The sequence below is a fragment of the Tetrao urogallus genome, assembly GCF_951394365.1.
Source record: "Tetrao urogallus genome assembly, chromosome: 1".
NCBI lineage: Eukaryota > Metazoa > Chordata > Aves > Galliformes > Phasianidae > Tetrao > Tetrao urogallus.
Genome location: NC_136813.1, coordinates 24229980 through 24256994, shown reverse-complemented (window position 1 = coordinate 24256994; position 27015 = coordinate 24229980). Strand labels below are relative to the sequence as shown.

General features: G+C 37.3%; 1 protein-coding gene across 1 annotated transcript in view; it reads left to right on the top strand.

The window, feature by feature from the left end:
• The window catches only part of TRPC4 (transient receptor potential cation channel subfamily C member 4), a gene marked incomplete at both ends in the record, with an annotated part of 90206 nt that overhangs the window by 45183 nt on the left and 18008 nt on the right, over window positions 1–27015 (top strand). Inside the window, 2 exons of the mRNA XM_079542044.1 lie at window positions 8162–8498; window positions 22642–22781. Coding sequence (XP_079398170.1) covers window positions 8162–8498; window positions 22642–22781 — 477 coding nt within the window. The remainder of the gene's footprint in view (window positions 1–8161; window positions 8499–22641; window positions 22782–27015) is intronic.

Below are 27015 nucleotides of genomic sequence, written 5' to 3'. Positions count from 1 at the left end.
GTGAAACCGAGGATTCCTCTCATTTTTAAGCTGAGCACAGTCAATTCCTTTCCTCTCTCCCTGTACATCCCTTGAACCAGCCCCACAACCTCTTGGATTTGCCTTTCTAGGCTCATTCCAGTTTGCCTGTACCTCTGTAGTAGTGAGTAACCCAAAACAGGACACTGCACTCCAGATGTAGTCTCGTAAGTGCCAAAAAGACTGGGAATTGTCACCTTTCTTGGCATGCTAGTGACACAGGCTTAGTCATATTCAGCTTCTTGCTTACCATTGTTCCCATGTCCGTTCTGCTATTCCCTAGACCTCCAGTTCCACCTCGTACAGTTGCATGAGGCCATTCTGTCTCAGGGGTTGCAGATAAATATCAGCCTTGTTTTTTAGATTGTTGTGCTCCATTTAGCTGTGTGAAAATAGCAGTCCAATACAATGACAGCTAGTTCATATTGTGTTGTATCTGTAGATACATACTGGAGTTCGAAAAGTGTTTCTCACTACAAAAAATGTTTTATGTGTTGTAAGCCTTACTTGCCCAAAATGGAAACTGGAAGTATTTAGCCAACATCTCAGTTCTGAAGTTGTGATCTATACACATGCTCATCTCCAAAACAAATATCTAATTCACTTATCTTTACCACTGGGAAGTCTAACAGGGCTATTCACGCGCAGCTGGTTCCTAAGAACTGCATTTTATTTTCAATGGCTGTTAACTTTTCTGAGCAATTAATCAGAATCATTGCAATTATAGATAAGTCTTGACTTATTAGGTATTTAATAACGTTCTGTGTGCTGATTCATTTTACTGAGAAGTATCAGTGAGTCAAATGGAGAGCATCTGCTTGTGTCACTGTGGTGAAAAGGAAATTTAAAATGTTAAAATTAAAAAATGCAATGTCATTTTTTGTACAGTTACATTCGTTAATTATTTTAGTGAAGTATTTCAGTCTTCACTTTTATGTTTTCCATTTATTCTTTTTTCTTCCTTCTCATACTCTAAGTCAAACAATAGGATAAGTTGGGTGGAGAGGAAAGTGATGAGGTTCAGCAAGAGCAATTGTAGAGTCGTGTACCCGAGGAGGAATAACTACATGCACCAGTATGGATTAGGGGCTGACCTGCTGGAATGGAACCCAGTGAAGGACCTGGGAATCCTGGTAGGCAGCAGAGTGGCCATGAGCCAGCATTGTACCATCGTGGCCAAGAAATTCAATGGAATCCTGGGGTGCATTGCTGCTATGCTGGCAGGTCAAGGGAGGTGATCCTCACCATCTGTTCTGCTCTGGTGAGGCCAACTCCAGTGTAGTGTGCTCACTGCTGGGCTTCTCAGTTCAAGAAAGACAGGGGTCTCCTAGAAGGAGTCCAATGGAGGGCCAGAAAGATGGTTATGGGTCTGGAGCATCTCCTGCATGAGGAAAGGATGAGAAACCTGCAGCTGTTCAGCTTGGACAAAAGAAGGCTGAGATCTCATCACTGTTTATAAATATCTAAGCTGCAGGAGTCAAGTCAATGGGAGCAGACTCTTTTCAGTGGTGTGCCGCAATAGAACAAGGGGCAATGGGCAGAAACTCCAACACAGAAAGTTCCACAGTAACACCAGGAAGAACTTTTTTGTGAGAGTCATGAAGCATTGGTGCAGGCTGATCACACAGGTTGAGGAGTCTCCCTCTCTGGAGGTATTCAAGACTCATCTAGTCACCCTCCTGTGCAAACTGCTATGGGGAACCTGCTTTAGAAGGGAGTTAGACTGGATGATCTCTAGAGGTTTCTTCCAACCCAACAATTCTACATCTGTTTCCAGAAGTACAAAAAACACTGCCACTTTATTCTGTTCCCCACGAATTTTTTGTTGACTCTGGAGGAATCATGTGAATTTGTTTTGCTGAAGGAAACTGATCTGGTGCTGATTTCCCTGATGTTATCCAAGCTGGTTGGCTCTGGTGCTCTAATCCTGAGTGAACTGGTTAGTTCCCTTCATCACAAAGCTGTAGACAGAGTTGAGGGAAATCTGACCCAGTGGTTTCTTTCCTGCAGGAATTATGATTATAACGACAGCCTTCTCTAGTCAGCTCTAGACTTGAACAGCATGGACTTGAGAGTATTCACAGTAATTGGCACAGGACTAAGGGTTCCTGGCCTGAGGCAGAAAGCAGATAGCAGATATACACCCGAAGGAGTCCAAAGAACAGTTCCCAGCTTTTAGAAATGAGAATTAGCACTTATTCAGTCAACCAAGTTAAAGCATTTAAAATATAATTAAGTGTTATTTGTCTTACTGAACCTGTCCTCACAGAGTAAGTGCCTAAGTCCACAAATATAACTGGAGGGGGGGTAGATACATAGGAGAATACATAGTGGTGTCTCCAGAGGAATAAAATAAATCTACCAAATTGAAGAAGCTGCTTAATGAGATTTGGACTTGAATCTGTCATTAGTGCAAAGCAAATATACTTTTCAGAATCAACAGAGAGAAAATTTTGACATCTAAATTTGAAGTTAAATAACTAGAAGAGCTTGGGTTTTCATAATGTATTTGGGAATATATATATAATAAGTAAAAAAAAAAGTTATCTAGACAAAGAAAAAGGACTTGTGCTTATAATCATTGTGTAATCATTGTGATATGAGTGGGACAAAAGAGCAGACCTCAGTTCTAACATTTTTCTGAAACTTAGCTGTAATGGTTGTATGGAACAGCAGAGTAGAAAACCTGGACCATGGCTTAATAAAAGGTATTACTAAGAAACTTGGTGTTTCTGCTCAATTCCTCCTAACAGATTTTCTTTAGTATTCTTCCATTAGGAAATGATATCAGGGATACTTTTCTGTGTGACAGCATAACTCATTTGTACCTAAAGCTAAATAAATAAATAAATAAATAAATAAATAAATAAATAAATAAATAAATAAATAAAGGATTTAAATATTGCTTTTCTTTGATAACTTTTCATTTATAGGTGATTAATCACATTATTTTGTTTAAATCACGTTTACAAAACACCTTCTGATTTCAGAACAATAATTTGATTAAGATCTCAGATTTTGTAGATTGTTTTGTAAAATATAAAAATGTGCACTACCTTACAATTGCTTGGATTTTTTTGTTTATTTTTGTACATTTGCGTATTTTCTAGTACAGTGAAATAAATATTTAAAGTGCTGATGTGCTATAGACAGAACAGACTTGCAATGACTAATACATACTGTATAAAAACGTGTACTTCTAGAAAAATATTATTTCTTGAAAGTAATTATATATCAGGGTACAGCATCTCTTATGTTATTTCTTCATCACTTCAATTGAAAATAGGACATGTATTATAGGGAAATTACAGATCAGATTTAAAAAGCTTGTAAAATGAAATAATATGCAATATATTTATCTGCTATAACCAGAATCTGGCTCTGCTGTTATTTATAGTAGATTGTTTTCCTGCTTGCTCTATGAATAATTTCTGATTTTCACCACTGTCAGGGAAGAGCCAATTCCTTGCACAACTGAAAGGATGAACACCAACACTGTTTCTGACAAGCAGAGTCTATGAGGGAGCTGAAGATGTGCAACTAGGAATAATCAGTGCAGCAAAATCCCTCACATAATTATAAACTGCTAGAAGCAAGAGGAAGGCATTGTAATGTGAAAATATAAACACACTGATTGCTAATTACATGGAGACAATGTCAAAGTCAAATAACATCCAACATAATACTGACAATACAAAAGATGTTTTGAACACCTCAGAATGTAGTATCTTCAATTGAAGAAGAGAAAGTACATTAAAGTGAAAATATTTTGGCATAAGCAGTGTAGAGCTACCAAATTATTTTCACAGAATATTCCTATTTTTTCTAGTGGTAAATGTTTGTCCATTTTTATATATGTCCATATATACATTTAAAAAAAAATCCCCAGTTCACCAGAAGACTTATTTTTGTTCTTAGCTTTGCCATGTAGTCTCCCAGATGAGATCCAATTCATTTACAGAGGATTCTCATCAATTGGAGCATGAAGTCTTTTTCCATCCATATCTACCAGTCCTTTATGATGAAACGGTTTAGAGTAGCTAGAGTGTAAATCTAATTCAAACAGGAGAGACTTACTTTTCTTTTTCTTTTCTTTTTTTTCCCCCCAAGTTAAGGGTATTTTTTTTTTTAGTGAGTAAATCACAAAAAAAAAATTGTAATAAGGAATGTATTTATAGATAAATTTGGGCTGTTGGGCTTGTTCAGCTTGTTGGGCTTGTTCAGCTTGGAGAAGAGAAGGCTGCGGGGTGACCTCATTGCAGCCTATCAATACCTGAAGGGAACCTACACCCAGGAGGGGAGTAAACTCTTCAAAAGGGCTGACAGTAGCAGGACTAGGGGAAATGGATCCAAGTTGAAGGAGGGAAGATTTAGGTTGGATGTTAGGGGGAAGTTCTTTACAAGGAGAGTGGTTAGGCCCTGGAACGGGCTGCCCAGGGAGGTTGTGGATGCCCCGTCCTTGGACGTGTTCAAGGCCAGGTTGGACGGGGTCCTGGGCAACCTGATCTAAATGTGTATGTTTGGTGGCCCTGCTAGGCAGGGGGGTTGGAACTACATGATCCTTGAGGTCCCTTCCAACCCGGGTGATTCTGTGATTCTGTGATTCTGTGATAAACTTAGCTGGCCTATATAACCATACATAACGTAGAGTAATGCCTTTGAGACAGCCTATATAGGCAGCATTTACAATGTGGGGCCCAGGGGCCCAGGAAGAATTCCCAGTGCAGGAAGACTTCCAGCCCTGAGTTCCTCAAACACATGAAGACAAGTTCGGAGAACATGCCATTTTTCCTGATTTCCTCTGAAGAAAGCAGGCCCACAAGGACAAGAAGGGAGGTGCAGAGTGCAGTCACAATCTCCCCCTCTTTGGGCAGCTGAGGAAAAAGCCTTGATGTTCATCACTGTGTGCATTTTCCTGGCATCAACACAGTTCCCCATTTGAACTTCCCTCATTATTCAGCTACTGTAGAATAGTTATTAGTACTGAGCATCTTTTGTGACATATGGTGACGCTGTCTTCAGCACAAAAAATGGAGCAAGCAGTCGCTTTTGTGGAAACTAATTTGGACATTTTTAATAATGTTACGCAATTCCTTGATAAATGAAGTGCAAAAGAATAACTCTAAAAGAAAAGTCAGCAGGAGATTTGGGTTAATTTTCCAGATGTCTGAAGAAGACACTTGAATAGTTTGGAGAGTATTTATACGGTCAGCAGAGCTTGGAACCATAAAGAAAAGGCTGCAGTGAAGATACATTACTCTGTTGCTTCAGGACATTGTTCACTAACCTCGCCAACAGTGTTATTTGATAAAAGTGACAGCATGAAACTCTGTATCTGGACCTCCCAGAAATGCAATATATCATCTGTAGACATTGTATTGTGGGTTCTATTATAATCCTCTGCCTGCACTACTAAAATTGCCTCACTGCTTGTGCAGCTTATAAAGTGTTGACGTAGTGTTTTATATGCTTGATCCATATCACCCAATTAATCTCTTCCTATGTTGCTTTTTTTTAAAAATCTATAAGTCATCTAGAGAACAATTCCAGTTTTCTTCCTCTATAGCTAAAGGTGATAACTCTAACTCTGGTCACATATGATGCATAGTGTAAGTTAGTTTTCCACTATAGCGAGAGGATCCAACCAGTGCTAAATGTGTTATGTCATATCTGTAATGGTCATAATTTTAAGAAAAATTTTGAAACCTAATTTATTGAAAAATTTGAATATAAAAAATTAACGGTCCATTGTGCAGAATTTGAAAATTTCCTTCAGTTCTGAAAAATTTCTTGTGCCTGAAAAATAAACATTTTCCTTTATATGTCATACTTCAGCAATGCACTCAAAGTATGATGGAATCTGAGTGTTAATTTTTCAAGTCTATTCAGAAATTCTGCAATTACTCATTACACCTCCTTACTGTATTAATGCTGAATGTTTTAATCTGGCTAAATATTAGTACTAAGCAGCTACTGCCAACTCAGTGTGGAGCATCTTCCCGATGGCATTGTCAGCAAATATCTCCTCATGGCATGAGATAGTTCTGCATATTTTTGGTCTACCCAGTCCCAGGACAGCACACTATTTGGACATGGGAAGGAAAAAAAAAGAAGCCCTTATCTTCCCTCTTTTCCTCCACATTAAACCAAGGGAAATTAATTCTTTTTTGCCATGTTTTGCAAGGACTGCGCCTCCTACTTTTATTACTAGCCTTTGAGCTAACCATTGCATTCATCACCACAGTCCCCAAAATAACTAGAGTGGACCAAAGGAATTGAGGAAAGGGACAGTGGCAAAATTCAGGAAGACTCATACTTTAGGTGAGATGCTATGTAATAAGAGGATATTACGAAGAAGGAGAAGAAAACAGCTGTAGCAAAATGAATATGCTACATTCTGGTGTAAAAACAAGAGGAAAATATTTTAATCAGGAACTAGCCTAAGAGTCATATTTTTTCCACCAGTCAAGCAAAGAGCTAATCTATGTATACTCAAGGGTTGTTTGTTTGTTTGTTTGTTTCTTTGTAGGGAGACCCCCATTAAAAAGTTGGCAACACACAACTCAGATACAGCCTGTTCTGATACAGTATTATTCTAGACTTTTGTATCTTGAAATAAGCACCCAGAAACCTTGTGAATGCATTTTTTTTTCCTTGACAAAAGAGAAAACTTTGTTAGTCTTCTTAAAGGTTATTGTGAAGATGCTTATGGTATGAGTAGATTATCTTTTCTTTCACTACAGTCAGGGGCAGCATCAGTGCTGGTGTCTGGAAGGCAAATATGTCTCTGTTAAGATCACTGGCATTTCATTAATGTACACCAGGTCTGAACTTGGCTCAGGTTAACGTTTCTGACAATATCCAGACGTATACAGAAAGATGCATGCTGACTCTCATTTCAGTCCAGACTAAATAGCATTTTCTCCTGGTAGGAGTCCCAGTGGTTTCAGAATCTGTCTGAGAACTTACCTATTATTCATCTCCAAAAGAACTTGTCTTCTATAGTTTATTGGTATTAATCAAAATCAGGCAAAATCAAAAACTATGTGCATTTAATTAGATCTCAAATATTGTTTAATGTAAATTAACTATTTTAAAGTATTAATTTTAAGATAAATAATTGCCTTCACATCTTTATTGTCTTCAGCTTCTGATTTAAAACAATGTAGGTATTTGTGTTGAAAACATGAGAAGGAAAAATATTCTTGCAGTTCTTTTACTAAAAATAGTACATCAGCTCAGGCTGTCTTTGATACATATGTTGCTTCAATTCTATATCTTTTATGTCAAATCTAGCATGCTGCTACTGTTCGTCCCTTTCATAAAAGAAAGCACTAACTAGTGGTCATGTCAAAATATGTCCTAAAAGCTTTGAATACACTTAAAGCTTACTTGAAAAGATAGCTGAAAAATATGAAATACTTAATGATATATTTATTTTTGTTGAAACTCAATTTTAGGAATTGTATTTTAAAACTGAAATCATATCACAGAAAATGGACAGATCATAGAAGATCATACATGATAGGAATACAGCCTAACAAGGATTAGTGAAGTGCTATGGAGTGCTACTGCTTGGTTCATATTGTAAATATTATATAAGAGTTTTGTTTAGTATAAAAGTATGTAAAGCTACTTTTTAGACCATTAGCAGGGAACATACTGGAAATAGTTCATTTTCCCTTTGGAATTCAGTTCTACTGTTTATATATCTTTTGCTTTAGTAAAAAATATTGTGCTTTCAGTTTTCTTGGTGACTTCCACCTGATGATCTGGGAATTCTCTGCAAGTGAAGTGCTGCTGTTCAAATAACAGAAGTATTCTTTGTGAATGTGTTTGTGAATTTGACATCAGGTTTGAGATATCTGTGTTTTACAGTCCTTTGACTCCTCGTGTACCTTACTCATAGGGAAGTCAAGCTTTACCGTGCAAGTGAAATTTTGGGAGATTCATACTATACTTTTTGCACTAAAGGAATGGTAGACTGACCCTTCCCTGCCTTGCTGGTGTTAGTGAGCATGAAAAGGCTGCGGAATTTTCCTTCTATTTCTATCCGAATGTTACTTACTGTATCACAGATAGCATGCAAATAATTTTGCAGTGGTAACAGGGAACTAACCATCTCCCTTTCTTCTTTCCTCAGTTTGTTGCCCAGCCCAACTGCCAGCAGCTGCTTGCATCCCGCTGGTATGACGAGTTCCCTGGGTGGAGGAGGCGACACTGGGCTGTGAAGATGTTGACATGCGTTGTCATAGGACTCCTTTTCCCAGTCTTCTCTGTGTGCTACTTGATAGCTCCCAAAAGCCCCTTAGGGCTGTTCATCAGAAAGCCATTTATCAAGTTTATCTGCCATACTGCATCCTACTTGACTTTTCTGTTCCTGTTGTTGCTTGCATCTCAACACATTGACAGGTCAGACGTGAGCATGCAGGGACCACCTCCAACCATCGTCGAGTGGATGATATTACCGTGGGTCCTGGGTAAATGTATTACTAAAGAAAATACAGTGAAAAGTGTTTTGACCCCTATGGTTTTGCCAGGCATTCCTGAGAGGAAAGTCATAGTTGAGAGTCATAAATCTGTCACAAATTATTGACCTGCTATAACAAATGTATGATATCTATCTACTATGTTATCTATCTGTGTACTCCAGTACTTGGTAGAATTAGTAGAGAACTCAGGAAATGTTTAAAAATGCAAAGTCTACACACCAGTAGGATTTCTGACATACTACAGCGAGGGAAAAGATTAAATAGCGGCATGAAACATTAATATTGATAATACTTTTAGTATACATTTTCTCCAGAGCAGAAATTGTTCTGATTCTTCTAAATGTCCATTTAGTGGTTTTTTGTTGTTTTTGTTGTTGTTGTTGTTTTCCAGTGCAATTTTATTTTATTTTATTTTATTTTTTAAGTAGGGGTCCTTTAACTCTAATAATTACTTTTTTCATGTATTAGAATGAGGCAGTGTCAATTCTGGAGCATTACTTTGTTACCTGTGAAAGTAAAGAGCTCTTTCTAGTATCACCTGTTGCAAGTAGTGCTGACCAAACTTTTCAAGCGACTATTTACATTCAAATACCCATGCAGAGTAATTTTTCTATGCCAAACCACTGATGAGAACTTGTCTTGCAAACTCATACAAAATCTTTTCTCATCAGAAAGCATAAGAAAGTTTGCTAGGATTCTTCAAAAGGAACAATTAACTTTATGTTCTGGTAGTTCAAAGTAAAATTTCAGTTGGAGTTTATTGAAAGGCATTTTTTGTATGAGCAATGTCAACCTTACATGTCTGCCTGTGTGTTTGCACTCTTATCAAATGCATTATTTTAGGTATTGCACTATCTTAGGTGCGTCTCTGTTTCTCTCTGCCTACCATGGCCTTTCCTGTGTTTCTTAATTTATTCAATTCAGTCTGATTGTTGACCACATCAGGACAAATATAAACAGTATTGACTGAAATGGAACTGTGGAAGAAAAGACTTGGTAGCTTTAACTGCAAAAATTTAAGCTTGATATATTCATTTAAATCATCATGGAGAATTTCATGCACAACTTTCTGAAATGCTTTGGTGAGCTTTTAATATACTTACCTCTCCCAGAGCTTCCAGTTAAGATGCTGCGTCTCTTCAGTTTTGAAACCTTTCCTAGACATCCATCTTTTTTAAGAGCAACAGACCAACAAGGCTTTTGGCATCATTGATGACATAACTAATAATGCAGTGTGGATTTTGTTATACTCTATTTGTCAGTGGCATTTTGGAAGAGAATGAGTCAGTGCATTTTTGTCTATATGTTCCTTAGTAGAGTACTTTTCCACTACAGGAAGAGGCAGGGCTACCTCTGCCTTTCTTAACAACTTAAACAAACAAACTTGTCTGCCTGATTTACTTGTTGGGAAGCTCTCAGAAGAAACAGCTTGATGGGATTTTCCCCATGACAAAACAGTGTATAAGTCTTCACTGCAAGGTGTGCTTTCCTTCACTAGGTAAATTATGCTACAAATGTTTTTTTTTTTAAAGCCAGTATCTTGTATTAGAATTGTAAAAAAATTAACCAGTGTTGCAGGCTGGTCAGAATGATGCTTCCTTTGAACAAATTAGTGCATTTAAATGTAAAGAAAAAATCTCCCCCAGTAAATTTTCCCAATTTTATGCCATCAAGAAGTAAGAAACTAATACAAAGCTCATTAGTTTCATGCCTCAGAAATCAATGCTACAAGGCTGAGGAGAAGCAAGGAGTTCTTTGGTACTCTTCCATGCCTGGAAGTAATAGTAGTTATTTTGCTCTCCAGCCTAGCAAGTAGTCAGTACCTCCTTTTCACAGTATCCTAAGGTGAAAGGGTAATAAGAATTAATGTGTAGCTAACACATAGACCCCGATATGTCAAAGTGGGTTTTACCTTTAACTTAATCTTTTAAAGATGTAACATACCGTAGAAAGAAAGCACAATTTGAGAAGGGTAAGGGCTATTTTTAGGTAACTGCAGTATTATGATTATATGACTAACTCCTCCCCAGAAAAAGTGCAGTGGGATAAAGAACCTCTATTACCTTCAACTTCTAACACTGTTGTTTTCTTGGGAATGAGTTTAAATAACTCAGCACCCCAAGGCACTTGTTGGAAGAAACAATTAACCCTGAAAACTATTTCTATCTAGATGACTATCATTTCTCAAAGCAATATTAATATTCATAATAGAGCCTCATATGGACAGATTATCCCTCTCCTGCCTGTGCTGAATAGGCCCTTCACAAGTCAATGAAGGCAGCTGCTGCATAAACAAATGTTTATGAGCATGAATAAAGATGAATATTCAGATAACATGGTCAGAAACTTGTGGTTAATCTAGACTATAATTTTCAGAGAAACCTGTGTGTTCCAAAATCTACTGTATCGAAAGCATTGCATGTTTTATACAGTGATCCCTAGTAGTTATTAGTGGTTCCATGGGGCATCTGGTTTCATGTTGAGTGTTTGATTGCAATTCACATATATAAAGATTGTGGTACAGAGATTTTTTAATAAATTAAATGCTTTTATTATGTTCCTATCAATAAGCTAAGGTTAGATTCTATACCACAGTTTAATCTGCCTAAAAGAGTATGCATACTTGATTCTATCTGAAAAGTACATAGATATCTTTGGATTTTATGGATGCAAATGAAAAATGTTGAAGTCTGAGATGAAACTAATATGGCACAAGGATTTAGTTTTACTCTGAAATTGGGAATGTGCCCAAGTAAATCATTTTCCCAAAGCAAAGGTTAGCCTGGAGTAGCTACAGCATGTCAAAACTATTAACTTTTTAAACAATAGAAGTCTTTGTTTGTCCTTCTTTCCATTAAAATGCCTCTGCATGTAATTTGCATTTTAATAGCTGCTTCTCTAAAAATGGAGAGGAAGAGGAGCTTTACTTTCCAGGCTTCTCTTCCAAAGGAATTTCAGCATACATATATTTCATTGAATTTAATAAGTTGTCCATAAAGATCTAAGGTCTCCAGCAGTTAAACAGTAATTTTTATTTGCCTACTGCTATGTAAAAGAAGATTGAATATGCATAATTAGCACATATTAGAAGTGTCACTAGAGTAGGAGGTTCAGAGGAAAAAACATGTATTGGGCTACATTTCCATGGAGACTATCAATTTTACATTTTAAAAGTCTCTTAAGGAAACTTCTGCATTAATTTTGCCTTTCACATGATTAGAAGATTACGCAAGCAGTGTAAAGTATGTGGAGATTATCTGTGGAGCAATAAGTCAGTACAACAAGGCCAACAAATGTTATAGCTTTAAGAAAGAGTTGTGGAAAAATCTGTGAATAACAAGAACTGGAATTGCCTTTCCTTGTATCTAAGAAAATGTGAAATAAGCTTTTGCTGGTAAGAATTTTATTTTCTTCATGGCAGCTGATAATTCAGATTTTCCAAGTATGCCAGATGTTTCACACTGCAGAAACATACTCTTGTCTCCTATCCTTGAGAATCTATCACCACTAAAAAAAAAAACAGGACAGAAAACAATACACCCATGTAGTAAAAAAGTGGGAAGAACATTTTGCACCATCAAATTTCCCATCCAGTCCCTGTATTGCCTTCGAGTGCGCTGACAGTGATGCAAAGTGGAAATAAGCCTAAGTGCCTTGAAAGTAGCGCGTATACAGATATTACTGGTCCCTATAGACTTCCCCATATCTGTTCTAATTTTGAGCAGTAGCCGCAGTAAATGTCCCCTGAGTCCTCTGGGCATTTGATTCACCAGAGAATGCTGTATAACTCAGAGGAGAAAGCCAACAACAGTTTCTATATTTCTGGTGCTTAGAAGATGGGGCTAAAAAGTTCCTTGGCAGTTTTATGGAATGACTGTAGCGAAAAAAAAGGACAATTTTTAAGGCAAATTTGTTTTCATGATGCTTTTACTCTCTTATGGGCATTGCAACTATTTTATTCAAAACAGTGCCTGGAGCAGTAATACATTGTGACTGGTCTCTGGAATAATACTTTCCCTATCCTTTTCTTTCTGCCAGTAGCTTGTATGAATTATTAGACTGTAGGAATCTGTGGAGCATGTGGTTGTGCTTTTGTCAACAAACTGTTATGAAGAATATATGGGAACGTACACTATTGTTAGTACTGAACACAATGCACATCCAAACTGCATAGCAAGACACTTCAGATGAAGGAGTCATAAAGGTGGCAACACACATCATCTTCTAAATTTGTTAGAAAAAAGTGTGTACAAAATGTAATTATACAAGTTGATAAGTTCCATGGAACAGGTATAAAAGCTAATACAGCCAGCAAAGTGAAACAGTATGTAGCCAATAGTGATAAATACGGTACAGTGGAGGACAATACCTGACAAAGCTGGAATGCAACTTCAGACACAAGGGATAATGCACATGATGACCATGGAAGGCCATTTATTACAAACTACTGCTCAACACAGGCTAACTACAAAGATACATGGAATGCTCAATTTGAATACACTTATATTAGCTATGGAAAACTTCCTTCCCACTAGGCAATATTTATAAATGAGAACTCTGATTTTATATGATAGTATCAAATAATCATGTAAAGACAAGTATTCAAGTATAAAAAGATATTAAATGTGATCCGATTTTTTCTTACCATCACAAGATTTTGCTGATGGAAATGGGTTTTGGCAGTATCCTGAGATTCTCTTCGGCCTCAGTCCCATTTTCAGTGAAATGACATTGTGCTTACTCCTCTAAAAATCAAATATTTCATATTTGGACTTCATAATCACATAGCTTAAGGATCACAGAATCACAGAATCATAGAACACTTTTACTTGGAAGAAACCTTTAAAGCTCATTTAATTTCAACCCCTCTGCCAAAGGCAGGGATACATTCCCCTACACTGGAATCATCACTAGGTATGGATAAAATTCTTTACTTGATCAGGATAAAACAGTGTATGCATAAGGCCTAGCTTTTATGAATTTGCTTCCTTGTAGATCCCCCACTAAAGGTGCTATAGACTGTGAGGGTTTTTTATAGATTTTTTTTTTCTGTTATTCTTGTTGCTGGGTTGTTTTATTTTATTTTGTTTTTTGGCTGGTTTTCTTTTTTATCTCCTTCTTCAGTTTCCCCTTTATCAAGAAGGTGAATGTTTTCCCACACAGCATTATTCCTGACCTAGTACTCTTCTTGGTTAAGAGTGTTCTCAAGAGATCTCCAAATTCTTACATGCTCATTAATAGTGGAGAGGGGGATGAATTGTTTCAGACATCCCTAAATATCCACTTCTGGACTTGCCTAGAGATTCATATGATGCTAAACTTCTCTATGCAGGGATGTAAGTGCTTTTGAGAAGTGCTACGAAGGATTTTTTGTGCTTCATAGACAAGTTATACATTAATTTATTCTTCTTGCACTGCTTGTCTTACTTTATGGATCTTGAATATACTTGAAAACTTTATTTCTTTTCACTAACTTCATGATAGGAGTATTCATCATACTATTCTAGCAACACCAAGAAAATGCAACTAGTACTGGGAATAATAAAGAATATATAGATATATGTCGATACAATATGTTAATAAGTATCAGATTGCAGGACTCTACTTCTAGGATACGTATTGTTTTATAAGTTAATGCTACCTTTGTTAAGATGTAAGCCTTGCTTTTTACCCTCTCCACAATATTTTTGTGCAACTAAGAAAGATTTAAATCAACTTCAATGATTGCTTGCCAGAAATTTTCAGTGAAGTCATGGTGATTAATGCATAGCATTATGCGTGGGTCCACTCCTTGTGTAAACATGGAGAGCTTAACAGATATGCAGGCAGTAAATGCGAATATATTTTTTCCTTAAACAGATTTATAGACCCTCATGCAAAAGTACTTGAATGGACCTAGGCATTTGGATGGATAATTTTCTCTCTACAACATAATTTTAGAGCAGAATTCAAACACAGAAATGTGTAGAATTTTTGTATTGTATCTCCATACTGAAGTATCTATAATCCCTTACTCTAAACTCAGGCATTTAGCAAGTTTGGTCATGAAATGGTTAAATCAAAGTCAACATTAAAAGAAAGCAGCTCAGATGCCTACAAAGTGGAAACTGACATAAATTTTGAAGTCTTTGAAAATCTAATATTTTTTGGATGTATCCATGATAAATGTCCTACAGGAAACCCATACCTTTTTTAACAATACATGAAGAGGCAGCTTTGATAACCTCAGAACATCTAACATAACACTAGATATTTCTGCTTAAGCACATGATCTATCCCAAAAATACAGTCTTCCATGCTCCTTGAGTCTGTGACAACTACATAATCTATGTTTACAGTCCACTGATAAGGAAAGCTTAGGTACACAGAAGATGAACAGATTGGATGAGTAAGTTTATCAGTTTAAGTAATTTTATGGCCCCTTTGGCCAACTGAACATAACAGTTAATCTAGGGTTGCAGTTTATTTCTGTGTGAACCACGGGTTATTTTTTCTTGGTTTATATTTCTGTTCTTTACCAAAATTGTGTTTTACAGAAGAATAATAACAGGAGAAGAAAAAGGTCTGATAAAGTTTAGATGTAGTAAGTTAAATCTCCTTTAAAATTCCATTATGACAACATACCACAATTGATTTGCATTTCACAACATTTTGCTAAAGAAATTCAGAAGATTTTCAGGGGAAAAAAAAAAAAAGTAACTGCTAATTGCGTATGTTTCCTTTTAGCATTCATGAGAGTACTGGAAAAGCCAGACCTCTTCCCATTTAAGATACTAGGTAAAGGGATCAGCTATCCCATTATATAGACAAATTTCTGAATAAATACTTAAACAGCTGAACAATCTGATATTTGATGAAACTAATCCATAAATACTCAAGGGGCTGTTCAATTCTGATTGTCCAGAATATTTGCTCTATCACAGAACTATTTTTCACCATAGTCACAATCATTAGCTATGCATTTTTGCCAGTGATGAAAAGGATCCTGCATGCCACGCTCGAGAAAATCTGCACCAATGTAGGTGACATTTGCTATTACAGCATTGTTTCTAAAAAAGTGTTGCCAACTCCTCACTGTGCTCACATCCACTGTATTCCCTGTAAACATTTAGCAAGCCTCAATTAATGTCATTGGGTGCAATTTTTTCAGCCTTGAAGACCTTTGTTTCATATGCACTTCCATGTCAGATGCCATTCTGTCAGACAGATCCTGTGCTGTCCTCTGTCACAAGGCAACAAAATGTAAACAAATACTGGGAGGAAGGTTCAGCTTCTACTGCTGTACCATCAACATCTGCCTCTGACATCATGGGACAATATTATAAAAATAGGAGGCACTACTTTTGAAGCATAGCTCATATTTGTATGTAAAATATATATGTGTGTGTGTATATATATAATGTCATAGTTAATGTTGTGCTTAGACTAGTTTCATTTGCAGGTGATCAGTGTTTTTTGGAAATTATACTTTTCCTTGAACACATGAGTAAATGTACTGTTGATAAATAATCAGCAATGAGTGGATTCAGCTTTGATAGAGTGGAACTTCAATGCTCCGTATTCTTTATATTCTTCTTTACCTTTTGTCTGTACTCCAGAGGTATTAAAGAAGCTCATTTTCACTGCTTCCACATTGAGGGGAAGTTGAATTGTGTAGCTAAGAAAGTGAGGACAAAGAGTAAACTGATTTTAGATATGAAATATTCTCAGTGTTGAGATGTATGTTCAGATAATTTAATCTGCAGTAGTCCCAGATTCAGGTTACTTGAGTATCACTGTCCTGAGAAGAGAGCTGGGAGAACGGCATCTCTGGCTATGCCATTCCCATCTTGTGGCCTGACCTTATACAGGTCGCAGACACGCTCCACAAAAGTCCATTTCCCTATGCCTAGAAGAAAGCATAGGATACATACAATAGTTTGGATTGGAAGGGACATTAAAGATCATCTAGTTCCAACCTCCCTGCTATAGGGACATTTCTCACTTAATCCGGTTCCTCTAAACCCCATTCAACCTGAATGCCTCTAAGGGTGGGGCATCCCCAATTTCTCTGTGCCAGTGCCTCATCATTCTCATAATGAAGAATTTCTTCCTTATATCTAATTGAAATACATGCTATTTCAGTTTGAAGCCATTAGACCTTGTCTTATTGTTACAAGCACTTGTGTAAAAAAGCAAAAAACCAAAACCAACCCACCCTGGTTGCTGGTTGCTTTTAAATTCATACATGTTTCATTGCAATAGCTGTATTTCATTAACAAAATATGCCCTAGAATTACACCAGAAGAACTCACTGTTCCTCTTGCCACCGTCATCTGCCTTCCGTAGAAATCAGTTTGTCAGATCACGTGTAAAACAGAAGAGAGATTTCAAGCCTTATTAAAGCTCACTGAATTCCCTGGAATTACCTCCCCTTGTTTCTGGGAGCATTAGATCTTTAGCATCTCACTTCTTATACCTGTAAAAACTCTAGAGTAATTTGCAGAGAAAAGTTGAGTTTGTCAGTTAACTACTTTCACAGCCCTGTGAAAACATACTGAAAGGCTGTTGTTGTACTTGGCATGCAGAGACTGACTCTGGAGAGCCTTCTTCTTCCCATCACTAAATGGTAAGGAACAAAAATAGCACAGAACTCTAAACTTTTCACAGGAAAGGTAAGGGCAAAACTAGCTACTAAACCATAAATCTTTTTTAAAACAAAGTTCAGAATAATATCATAACTTTCTTTCACAATCAAGCTGAATTATCAGTCAAACTATACTACAGCCAAGTTGCATTCATCAGCTTACTTGTAATACTTCACAGTGCTTCACAAAATGTCTCCATGCTGCTTGTAATTCCCAGGTCTTCATGTGGTCTGCAGGATTCCTGCCCTGTATTTAAGTCTATTTAATTCCATTAAAACGAGAAGATACTAACTCACATTAATTTGTATAGTGCCAACCTGTTTCAAAATATCCATGCTATTATTTCTCTTTCTTTACTTGGCTTTTAAGCTATAAACAATAAATGTTTCAATGTCTTCAGCATCTTGTTCTAAATCCTTGATTAATGAGGTGGAATAGCTGCATAGTGTTGATAATTTACATGGAAATAAATGATAAAAACAGGATGATGAGGACTGGACTCCTCAGATAATAAAGTCAGGTTGTGTCCAGATACTCTTAAATATTCCAAGTAGAAAGAGAGACTATGTAAGGTCACAGAGAAAATACTTCCTTGATTTCTGTGTGTCTCTTTCTTTAAGAAAAAATGCATTATTTTCTTAGCTGCTGATTCTCCCAGTGAATATAAGAAAACAAAATTGGCATGTGTCAGACTCTGTGAAGAGAAGACCTGGCTTCTTCATGCTGACTTCTCCCTCTTGCAAAAAGTTCCTTTTTATGATCTACAACAGCATTTCACAATCTCTGGATGTGTGACTTTATTAATGACATTGATGAGGGAATTGAGTGCACCCTCAGCAAGTTTGCTGACAACACCAAGCTGAGTGGTGCGGTTGATACGGTGGAAGGAAGGGATGCCATTCAGAGGGACCTCGACAGGCTGGAAAGCTGGGCTCGGGTGAACCTAATGAGGTTCAACATGGCAAAGTGCAAGGTTTTGCATTTGGGCCGGAAGAACCCCAGGCACCCGTACAGGCTGGGAGGAATGGTCCTTGAGAGCAGCTTGGCAGAGAAGGACCTGGGGGTCCTGATGGACGAGAGACTTAACATGAGCCAGCAGTGCACTCTGGCAGCTCGAAAGGCAAATGGGATCCTGGGCTCCATCAGGAGAGGGGTGGTCAGCAGGGACAGGGAGGTGATTGTCCCTCTCTACTCGGCTCTTGTGAGGCCCCATCTGGAGTACTGTGTCCAGGTGTGGAGCCCTCAGTACAAGAAAGACATGGAGATTTTGGAAAGGGTCCAGAGGAGGGCGACTAAGATGATCAGGGGGCTGGAGCACCTCCCCTATGAGGACAGTCTGAGGGAGTTGGGCTTGTTCAGCCTGGAGAAGAGAAGGCTGAGGGGCGACCTCATTGCAGCCTATCAATACCTGAAGGGAACCTACACCCAGGAGGGGAGTAAACTCTTCAAAAGGGCTGACAATAGCAGGACTAGGGGAAATGGATCCAAGTTGAAGGAGGGAAGATTTAGGTTGGACGTTAGGGGGAAGTTCTCTACAAGGAGAGTGGTTAGGCCCTGGAACGGGCTGCCCAGGGAGGTTGTGGATGCCCCGTCCTTGGACGTGTTCAAGGCCAGGTTGGACGGGGTCCTGGGCAACCTGATCTAAATGTGTATGTTTGGTGGCCCTGCTAGGCAGGGGGGTTGGAACTACATGATCCTTGAGGTCCCTTCCAACCTGGGTGATTCTGTGATTCTGTGATTCTGTGACTAGAAATTAACTCTGAACCATGCAGCTTGGAATCTTGGAAGCTCCTTGCCCAGTGTAGAACCATCATGTAGGCTTACTAGGCCTTCAAGAAGTCTTTGGTTTTGCAGAAAGACCTTTTCTAGGAAAACCCTCCATGTGCATTTGGGAGGACTTACAGAACATTCCAGTTCTTCCAGCATTCATTATTTCAATACCCATCAGAACACCTATCCATAGAGACCTGGTATCTCCAAAGACTGAACTCAGCTTCCATGATGTCATTGACACGGAGTTACAGATTTTGGCAATTCATCTTAGGACTTTGTGTCTCCCAAGATTCTCATTTGAAGAGAATAATAGGTATCTGACTTGCCTGGGAAATGCTATTGTTCACATATGGATATGGACACATGCTTGTCACGAGTATAAAATCCATTTGCTGGAATATTCATTTCAAACCTGAACACCTGACACCAAAAGCTGTGTTAAAAGCAGAAAAGTACCAATACATGGTACAGAATCTCATGCCTCCAAATCCCACTTCAGTATCACGGCCCTGAAAGCTTTTAAAGTCTTGACCCAGACTCTGAGTCTCAAGTCATGGAAATTGCTCAAAAGCAGTGCCATTTTTAAAAATACTGAATCTAAATGAATTCCACTTCATTGAAGAACTCCTAATGAGATCTTTTCCCTAATTTCTACATTAGGAGTAGACTGCGAGACTAGGATTCATCTGATATGTAGATATCTGTAGTCCAGAATCTGTATCTGTGCCAGATACCCTCTCTCTCCATTGAATTTAAAGGGAATCCAAGGTGGCTACCTCAGATGGAGCTGTTTGCACTGCAGACAATTAAAATTAGGTCAGAAAAATCTCATCCCCAGCCACAGTGAATCTGCTTTGTGTCAGCTGTTGAACAGAAAAGAACAATTTTATCACTTAATTATCGCTTAATGGAGACGATCTGCTCCCTTATGGTCAGTTAGAGTCAGCTTCTCTGGAGTCCCATAAAATTTCAGTAACTGTGTTTATTTAAGGAGTTCGCACTTACATATTTGGATGTCAAGAATGATTAATATATCAAATCTCCAGCATGGCCAAAAATAATGTAGGACTTCCAAAATCATTTGCTTAAAAAGAACAATCCCTGCATCAGAATAAAACTGATATGTAGTCTTGGAGCAATAAAATAAAATAAAATCACCAATATTACGATATCAAACTGTATTCACAATTTTTCACTGACAAACAACTTTAACATTATTCTGTTCCACTAGAAATCTTTAATAGGTCAGTATTTCCCTTAACATCAACTTTATAAATATATTTCATTTTCAGAGAAGAAGGAACTGTTTGGAATAAGAGTGTGGCTTTTCATTCACAAAACAAAAGATCTATGCCAAAGCATTAGATGGCATTTATTTTTCAGTCTGTACATAATTCTGTATTTCCATCAGTGCTACCAAAGTATGTGATGCTGAACAACAGCCTTACAGAGAATAGCCCTGTTGCATTTATGTCAGTTCATGTCTTTGGCAGTTGTAAATCATGGAGTACTTCAGCAGAAGACTTTAATGAACTTACAGTCTTTAAGTATTTATTTTATTGATCAGCCCAACCTACTCCTTCTCTAAGCACATTTTAAAGGAAATATTTAACTGCAATGAATTAGAAAAGATTATTTTTTTTTTGTTATGTCGTTGTATTCTATTTTTATAAAGCTTTTTTATTATTTTATTTCATTTCATTTTATTTTATTTTTTAAAATTTGGAAGCTTTTTATCAATGCAGCTGTCTGCTTTCTGAGTGACAGGAGTCATCCTAGTGTCAAGATCGCATAGTAAGAATTGGCAAGGATCTGTTCACTAACAACGAGGCTTAGGGATCATACCTCTATTGCAAGTCTTAGTCTCCAGGTCTCTTCTGAGCCCCACCACAGGCTCCTGTGGCACACTGGATTTTATGTGCATTTTCGCAGTTTGAGCAGGACCAATTCAAAGCAGAGTTTGAAATGTGATGAGTATATTACAGCACACAAAACCACTGCTTTTATGGCCTGATGATGCTCAAGATGTTGTGCCTACAGCATAGCAAAAGACCAAGCAAGAATATTTGCAAGTATATGGACTACATGTTGTATGCCGGAGGGTAGTCTGGAGGGAAGAGAGAGACAGATCTTCTATAGTCTTGTTTGTACTCTGTGACAGGAGTGTGCAGCCCTTTGAAAAGCAGATGGTTAAGGCTTTGTACAAGCTGAAACTGGCAGGCATTTATGAGCCTGCCTAGTAAACTTTTGAAGGTGTATTCCCATTGTGATGGTGCTTGGGCAAAAAGTAGGAGCAGCAGACACATAATGGATGTTCCTACAACTATGCAGGCAGGTGAAATAGTGATGATGATGTGTTTGAAATAGAGCTGTATGAAAATAAAAGTTGCTGGACCTATTAGATGATTCAGATTCTTCTGAGGCTCCTGATTTCTGATGATAAGTTGCAGAAACAAAATGGGAATGTGTGTCTGAGACCTGATGGGACAAGGTAGAGAGGAAAGGATTTTTTCCTTTGAAAAGCAATCAGGAGACAAAATGATTTAATGCAAAACACTACACAATCAAATTGTACGCATCCCATCTATCCCCCCCATTTGACCTCCTTTACCCTTACAGTCAGCACTGAGACAGAATTTCAAGGTTCAAAGTCAGCTAAGCTATGACTTAAAGTGATGTGGATCCTGCATGAAATCTGTTTGATACTTTCTAAAAGAACACATGATCAGCAGCTGAAGGAAAGCCATGATGAATTAACTGTATCTCAACATCCATATGTTATAGGCTGGCCTTAATTACTGTAAATGTTATCTCTTCAATGAGCACAAAAGTAGGAAATTATTTTAATCAAATAATTAACAGAAAAAATGTAAAAACTCTACTGGCACTACAAAAAGACCTGTTGGTAATATGCAGTATTTCTCTAAATATGCCATTGTTTATGTGTTTTATCATTCCATATAATGCAGAGCAAAGCAGCTCTTCTTTGCCAACATATGCAATAAATCATATTTTATATGTATGCAATATGAATCCATTCAGTAAATACAATATTTGGAGTAGGCTCTTCAGAGAGATTTTACAGTTTGCATCACTTGGGAGTCTCCACACAGTTGTTTCTGAAGCTGTTGAATTGAGGTCGTGTCAGACAACTTGCAAGATTTCCCACTGTTTTGCAAACCTGAACAAAGTTTCTATGCCTTTAGACCCCAAAGGAAGGAATCAACAAAATATTTTCAATATAAGAAACTTCTTTCCTACAGGAAAGGCAGACTTTACTTCAGCTTTGGCAGCAAACGATAGAAGTTCTATCCCTTACAGTGTTTGTTTTATTTAAATAAGTTAATGAGTTGTCTTGGCTCCTTCAATCTCCAGTTGAACTCTATTGCGATAGATAATGAGGACAGCTTGGCAGTAATGACTGGTTTTGAGACCTTCTTTATACTTATTAGAATATGATGGAAAAGGGGATTGAAGAAAGCCAAAGAAAATTCCCTTGTACAAGCAGATTAGTTATTTTTATGAGTAATTATACCTGAAAAGTTAATTGCAGAAGCATTAATTGAAAAATAAAAATTTCACCTGACTAGATATGTAATTTAGAGCACTCATCCACCTTCCCTGTGTAACTAAAGTAAGGAAACTCAATCTATTGTGAGATAAGTGTCTAGAATAGTTGCAGACGTTTTTTATTTAGTGTTCATGCTCAATGAATTGTGTTCTATTTACAGGCTTTATCTGGGGCGAAATTAAACAGATGTGGGATGGTGGACTACAGGACTACATTCATGATTGGTGGAACCTCATGGATTTTGTAATGAACTCCTTGTACTTGGCAACAATCTCTTTGAAAATTGTTGCATTTTCAAAGGTAACTTTATATTTATTATTTATTTCAGCAAAATATTTAAGGTAACAAATTAGGCTTCTTTTCTTCTGTACTTGATGGTTTTCAGGCTGAACAATGATGCTTAATTTGCTCACGAATCTGCTGCAGCTATGAGAAGAAGTCAGACCAGAATAAGAGCAAACAAAAGATTGCAGCTAATTTTTTTTCTTCTCCTTGACTCGTGCAATCTCTTTTTTTCTTTTCCTTTTTCCTTTTTTTTTTTTCTTTTAATCATTAATAATTCTTTTACTATAGTATTTTTCAAAAAGGCAAATCACACCCAATACTTAATATTGTTTGTACAATGTTAAGTTTTATTTTATTTAGTCTTTGCCTGTTTTTCAGTAAGAAGTTACCATTCCTAAGAAAATTGTAATTACCATGTAAAACTAGAGGACAGGACTGCACGAAAAGTATTACTTAAAATTAGGGAGAAAAAATGCTGAAGAACAAGATTTTAATTTTTTTTATCTAAAAAATCACAAGTGCAACTTGATTAGAAATTAAAACTGAATGGCATAATATGATCACGTAACGTTGGATATATTCATTTTCTCACCTATTTCGTGGACTTTTTATTAGCACTGCTTGAAATTTCTTCCAGTAAAGCGGTCTTTCTTTGCAAAATCATGTGACATGCCACATTTCCTATGTATTCAACGTAAATCCATAATACAACAGCAATTGCTTCTAAAGATGAAATATTTGCATTACAAATGGTCTCAAATGCAAGGAAATCACAGCTGAAAAGAAATGAAAGCATTTCTTAGCATCTGTCTCAAAGATCTTGTCACATCCAAGATAACAAGCCCATTTTTACTGGCTGCTCTCATCAGCATTCTACTTTTGCTGTTTCGAGTTTCCTGTCACCATCTACCCCATATACATGGAAGCAGTCTCTGAACTGCCAAGATCCTTTTGGCTGAAAGTAGGAAACAGCCATCAAGTATCTGGTTACTGTCCCTAAACTGCAGCTGTTCCTATGGCAGCCCTGCCATTTGTATAGAGCAACATAGGAAACTTATTTATGTCATCTGATGATTACCCACAAGGGTACAAAAGTGAGCTGATCAGGGGCAGGGATAAGTAAAGACGTGATCAACTGGCTCAACAGCTTCCTCCTCTCACAGAAGGTTTCTGATTGCGAACTCTTGGAAATCTCAATAAAAGAAATTTTGGCATGTTGCCTGAAAGAAAAAGGCTCAGATGTGGGAAGAGATGTCATTTAAAGTTGGTGGATGGGCAAGGTTTTCTCATCATAAAGTGACTGGAATAAAACAATCATTTCACCATTCCAGGTAGCAAAGCAAGTAATTCACTGAAAATGCTCGTTTCCAAAGCATTGGAGATGGCCAATTACTCACTTTAGACTAATATTAATTACAAGATATTATAATTATTTAATCCCAGATAGTTTCTGCTTGTGGTAATCAGACTCCAAGATGAAAATATGTTAATGTGCATCCATCGGTCTCCAAATTAGAGCTTGCATGCCCATCATAATCATCACAGCTCCTAAAGTACTATCTTTGACTCTGCAGCTAATTTTTTTTTTTACTGCATGTGCAATGTTGCACCCAAATGACTATCCTGTACTTTTAAAGAACCTCAGTGTTGGTAGACAATCAAAACAATGTATGTAATGACGAACCAAGTAATGCAAGTGTAACTTACTTCCTTCAGACACCTGCAACAGGGTTCCCCAGCTCTGAGTAGGGGTTGAAAGGATTCCAAACGTAACCAGAACATTTTGATACAAAACTTTTGCTTTCATTTCCTAAATCTTTCAATATAGGTTTTTCTAAAATACAGCTTTTCTGTATTTCTCTTTTATCAAATCACTATGCTAATATTTTTGATGCATCTTACCTTCTTTGAATCACTTCAGCATCTCAAGCTGTGTAAGAAGCCATTTTAACCAACTCCTTTGAATCAAAGAGTGAGAGTATCATAGAATCACATATAGAATATATTCCCATAGAGTTCACAAATAGAATTAGACTGTCACAAACCTGATCTTCACTTACAGCAGATGGACCTTCCTTCTTCCTTTGCTTCCTGCAGCTTGGGCAGTGTGGCTAGAGTCCTTGCCATGAAGACTGAGGCAAAGAAGTCGTTGAGCACCTCAGCCTTCTCTGTATCCCTTATGACCAGGTCTCCATTTTCCTTCCAGCGAGGGCCCGCATCTTCCCTGTCCTTCCATTTATCACTGGTACACCTGTAGAATTTCTTCTTGCTCCTCTTAATGTGCCTGGCTGGATGTAATTCTTTCTGGGTTTTAGCTTTCTTTACCTGCTCAGACCACTTTTCTGTATTCCTCCCAGGTAATTCATTCCTACTTGCACTCTCTGTAGACCTTCTTTTTGTGCTTAAGTAAGTTCACGAGCTCCTACTGGACCTATGGAGGCGTTCTGGCATTCTTCTCTGCCTTCCTTTTTCTTGGATCTCTTGTGTGATAGATGTTCTTAGAGTAAAACTTACTGTTTATTGCCTATTTGAGGCTCTCTGAGTGATGTACTGATTAAGTGGACAGTTATTATTTACAACAGCTGATATCTGTATAGTGTAAATTTCACAAAAGACTGTTGAAAATTCACCAAAAAGTGCACAGGATGAGCAAACTGCTAAGACAGATCAGTTATCTGTTTCATTTTCAGTATTCAGAAAAAAAAAATGATGGGTACATCTCATATTTTTCAAAAGGCTATGCTCTTTGCCTCTAATTGTGTATCAGTGTGTGAGGTCTTTAAACTGTTATACCCACTGAAAATGCTCTCTCCCTGATAAATAACGGCATGATTAATACAATAAAAAATGAAGTTCTTATATTTTACAGGAGTACAGGATGACTAATTTTAAGCATCACATCTGATATAATTGAGGCTTATAAATATGAACAGAAGAGTTTGTCCTCTAAGCAAAACGGTTGCTTTTGTGTTTTTGGAAGAGTATTTATTTTGGAATAGTATATGAAATGATGTACGATGTCAATTCATGTGTGAAACCTGTTTGATTTATCTTCAATACTTTCTAAATCTGAGCACTGGACCAAGTGTTGTCCATTCCCAGCTCTGCTAGAGAATGCATGCAAATTCATGTTATTGATTATGAGTCTCAGTCTCCAACACAAAAATCTAGTAGGAAAGCATATTCTTGTTCAAGGCAAAAGCTCTGAAAAGTAATTGAAAATGCATTTTTATCTCTACATTTATTATCTTCATGATCACCATGTCAGATACACTCTGCTTAGTAGCAAGTGAGATACTTATGCCACCGATTCTGCAGAAGCTGACATTTTTTTAACTCCTTGCATTGTGAAACAAGGGATTGTTTTTGGGCACAGGTAAGGCCTCTGCTGCCCTACCAGCTGAAAAAAGCAATTCCAGCATGGTAATAGGATCCTGCCCGAACAAACACTGCCACGGAAAACACTTACATCAAGAGCAGTCCTGTTCTGTGGATGCTGAACATGGAGTGGAAATGTGACATATGGCTATACTGTTATATCTGGCCACAGCTGACAGGAAGTGTCCCTTTCCTTACCACTGAAGACATGCTGAATATCTCTGAAGGATGTGTCTGGGTGGTCCAGAGTAGATATATACAGACTGCATCGTAGTCTGTCTTTATATCTGCTTCGCATTATACTATCATATAGTTTTAGAGGGCTTCGTAGCTTAGATTCTGTCCTCTGATACATCTTGTAAAGAAGACTAATGAGACCCAATAAATAATGAGTTTGCCACAGTAGTCAAGCATTAGCTGAAAGTAACATCTTCAGTAAATGTTTTGGTAGAGCTGGATCCTTGGAAATGCTGAAGAATAGCATTTCCCAGGATCAGACTCTTTGATAATGAGATACACAAGCAGTTTGCCATGGTTCATTAATAAACCACTTTCCCATCATTTGTAAATGTCAGTGATTAAGCAACGTATTTATTCCTTAGTTAAATATTTTATTCCAACTTTTTCAAAGTTTTTGTGAATTTCATGCATAATTGTTATTATTACTTCATCAGAATTATTAGAAATTATTTTGTTTCTGTAAAAGTCATAATCATATGCAAAGTGCAGTAAAAAACAAGAAAGTTTAGAATGTCCCAAAGATGAAAATGTAGAATGAGTACTCAGAGACCATCCATTTTTGTTTTTGCTGAGATAAAAAGCACTCAAACAGACATAACTCCTTCCAAAATACATTTATTTTCATTGTACT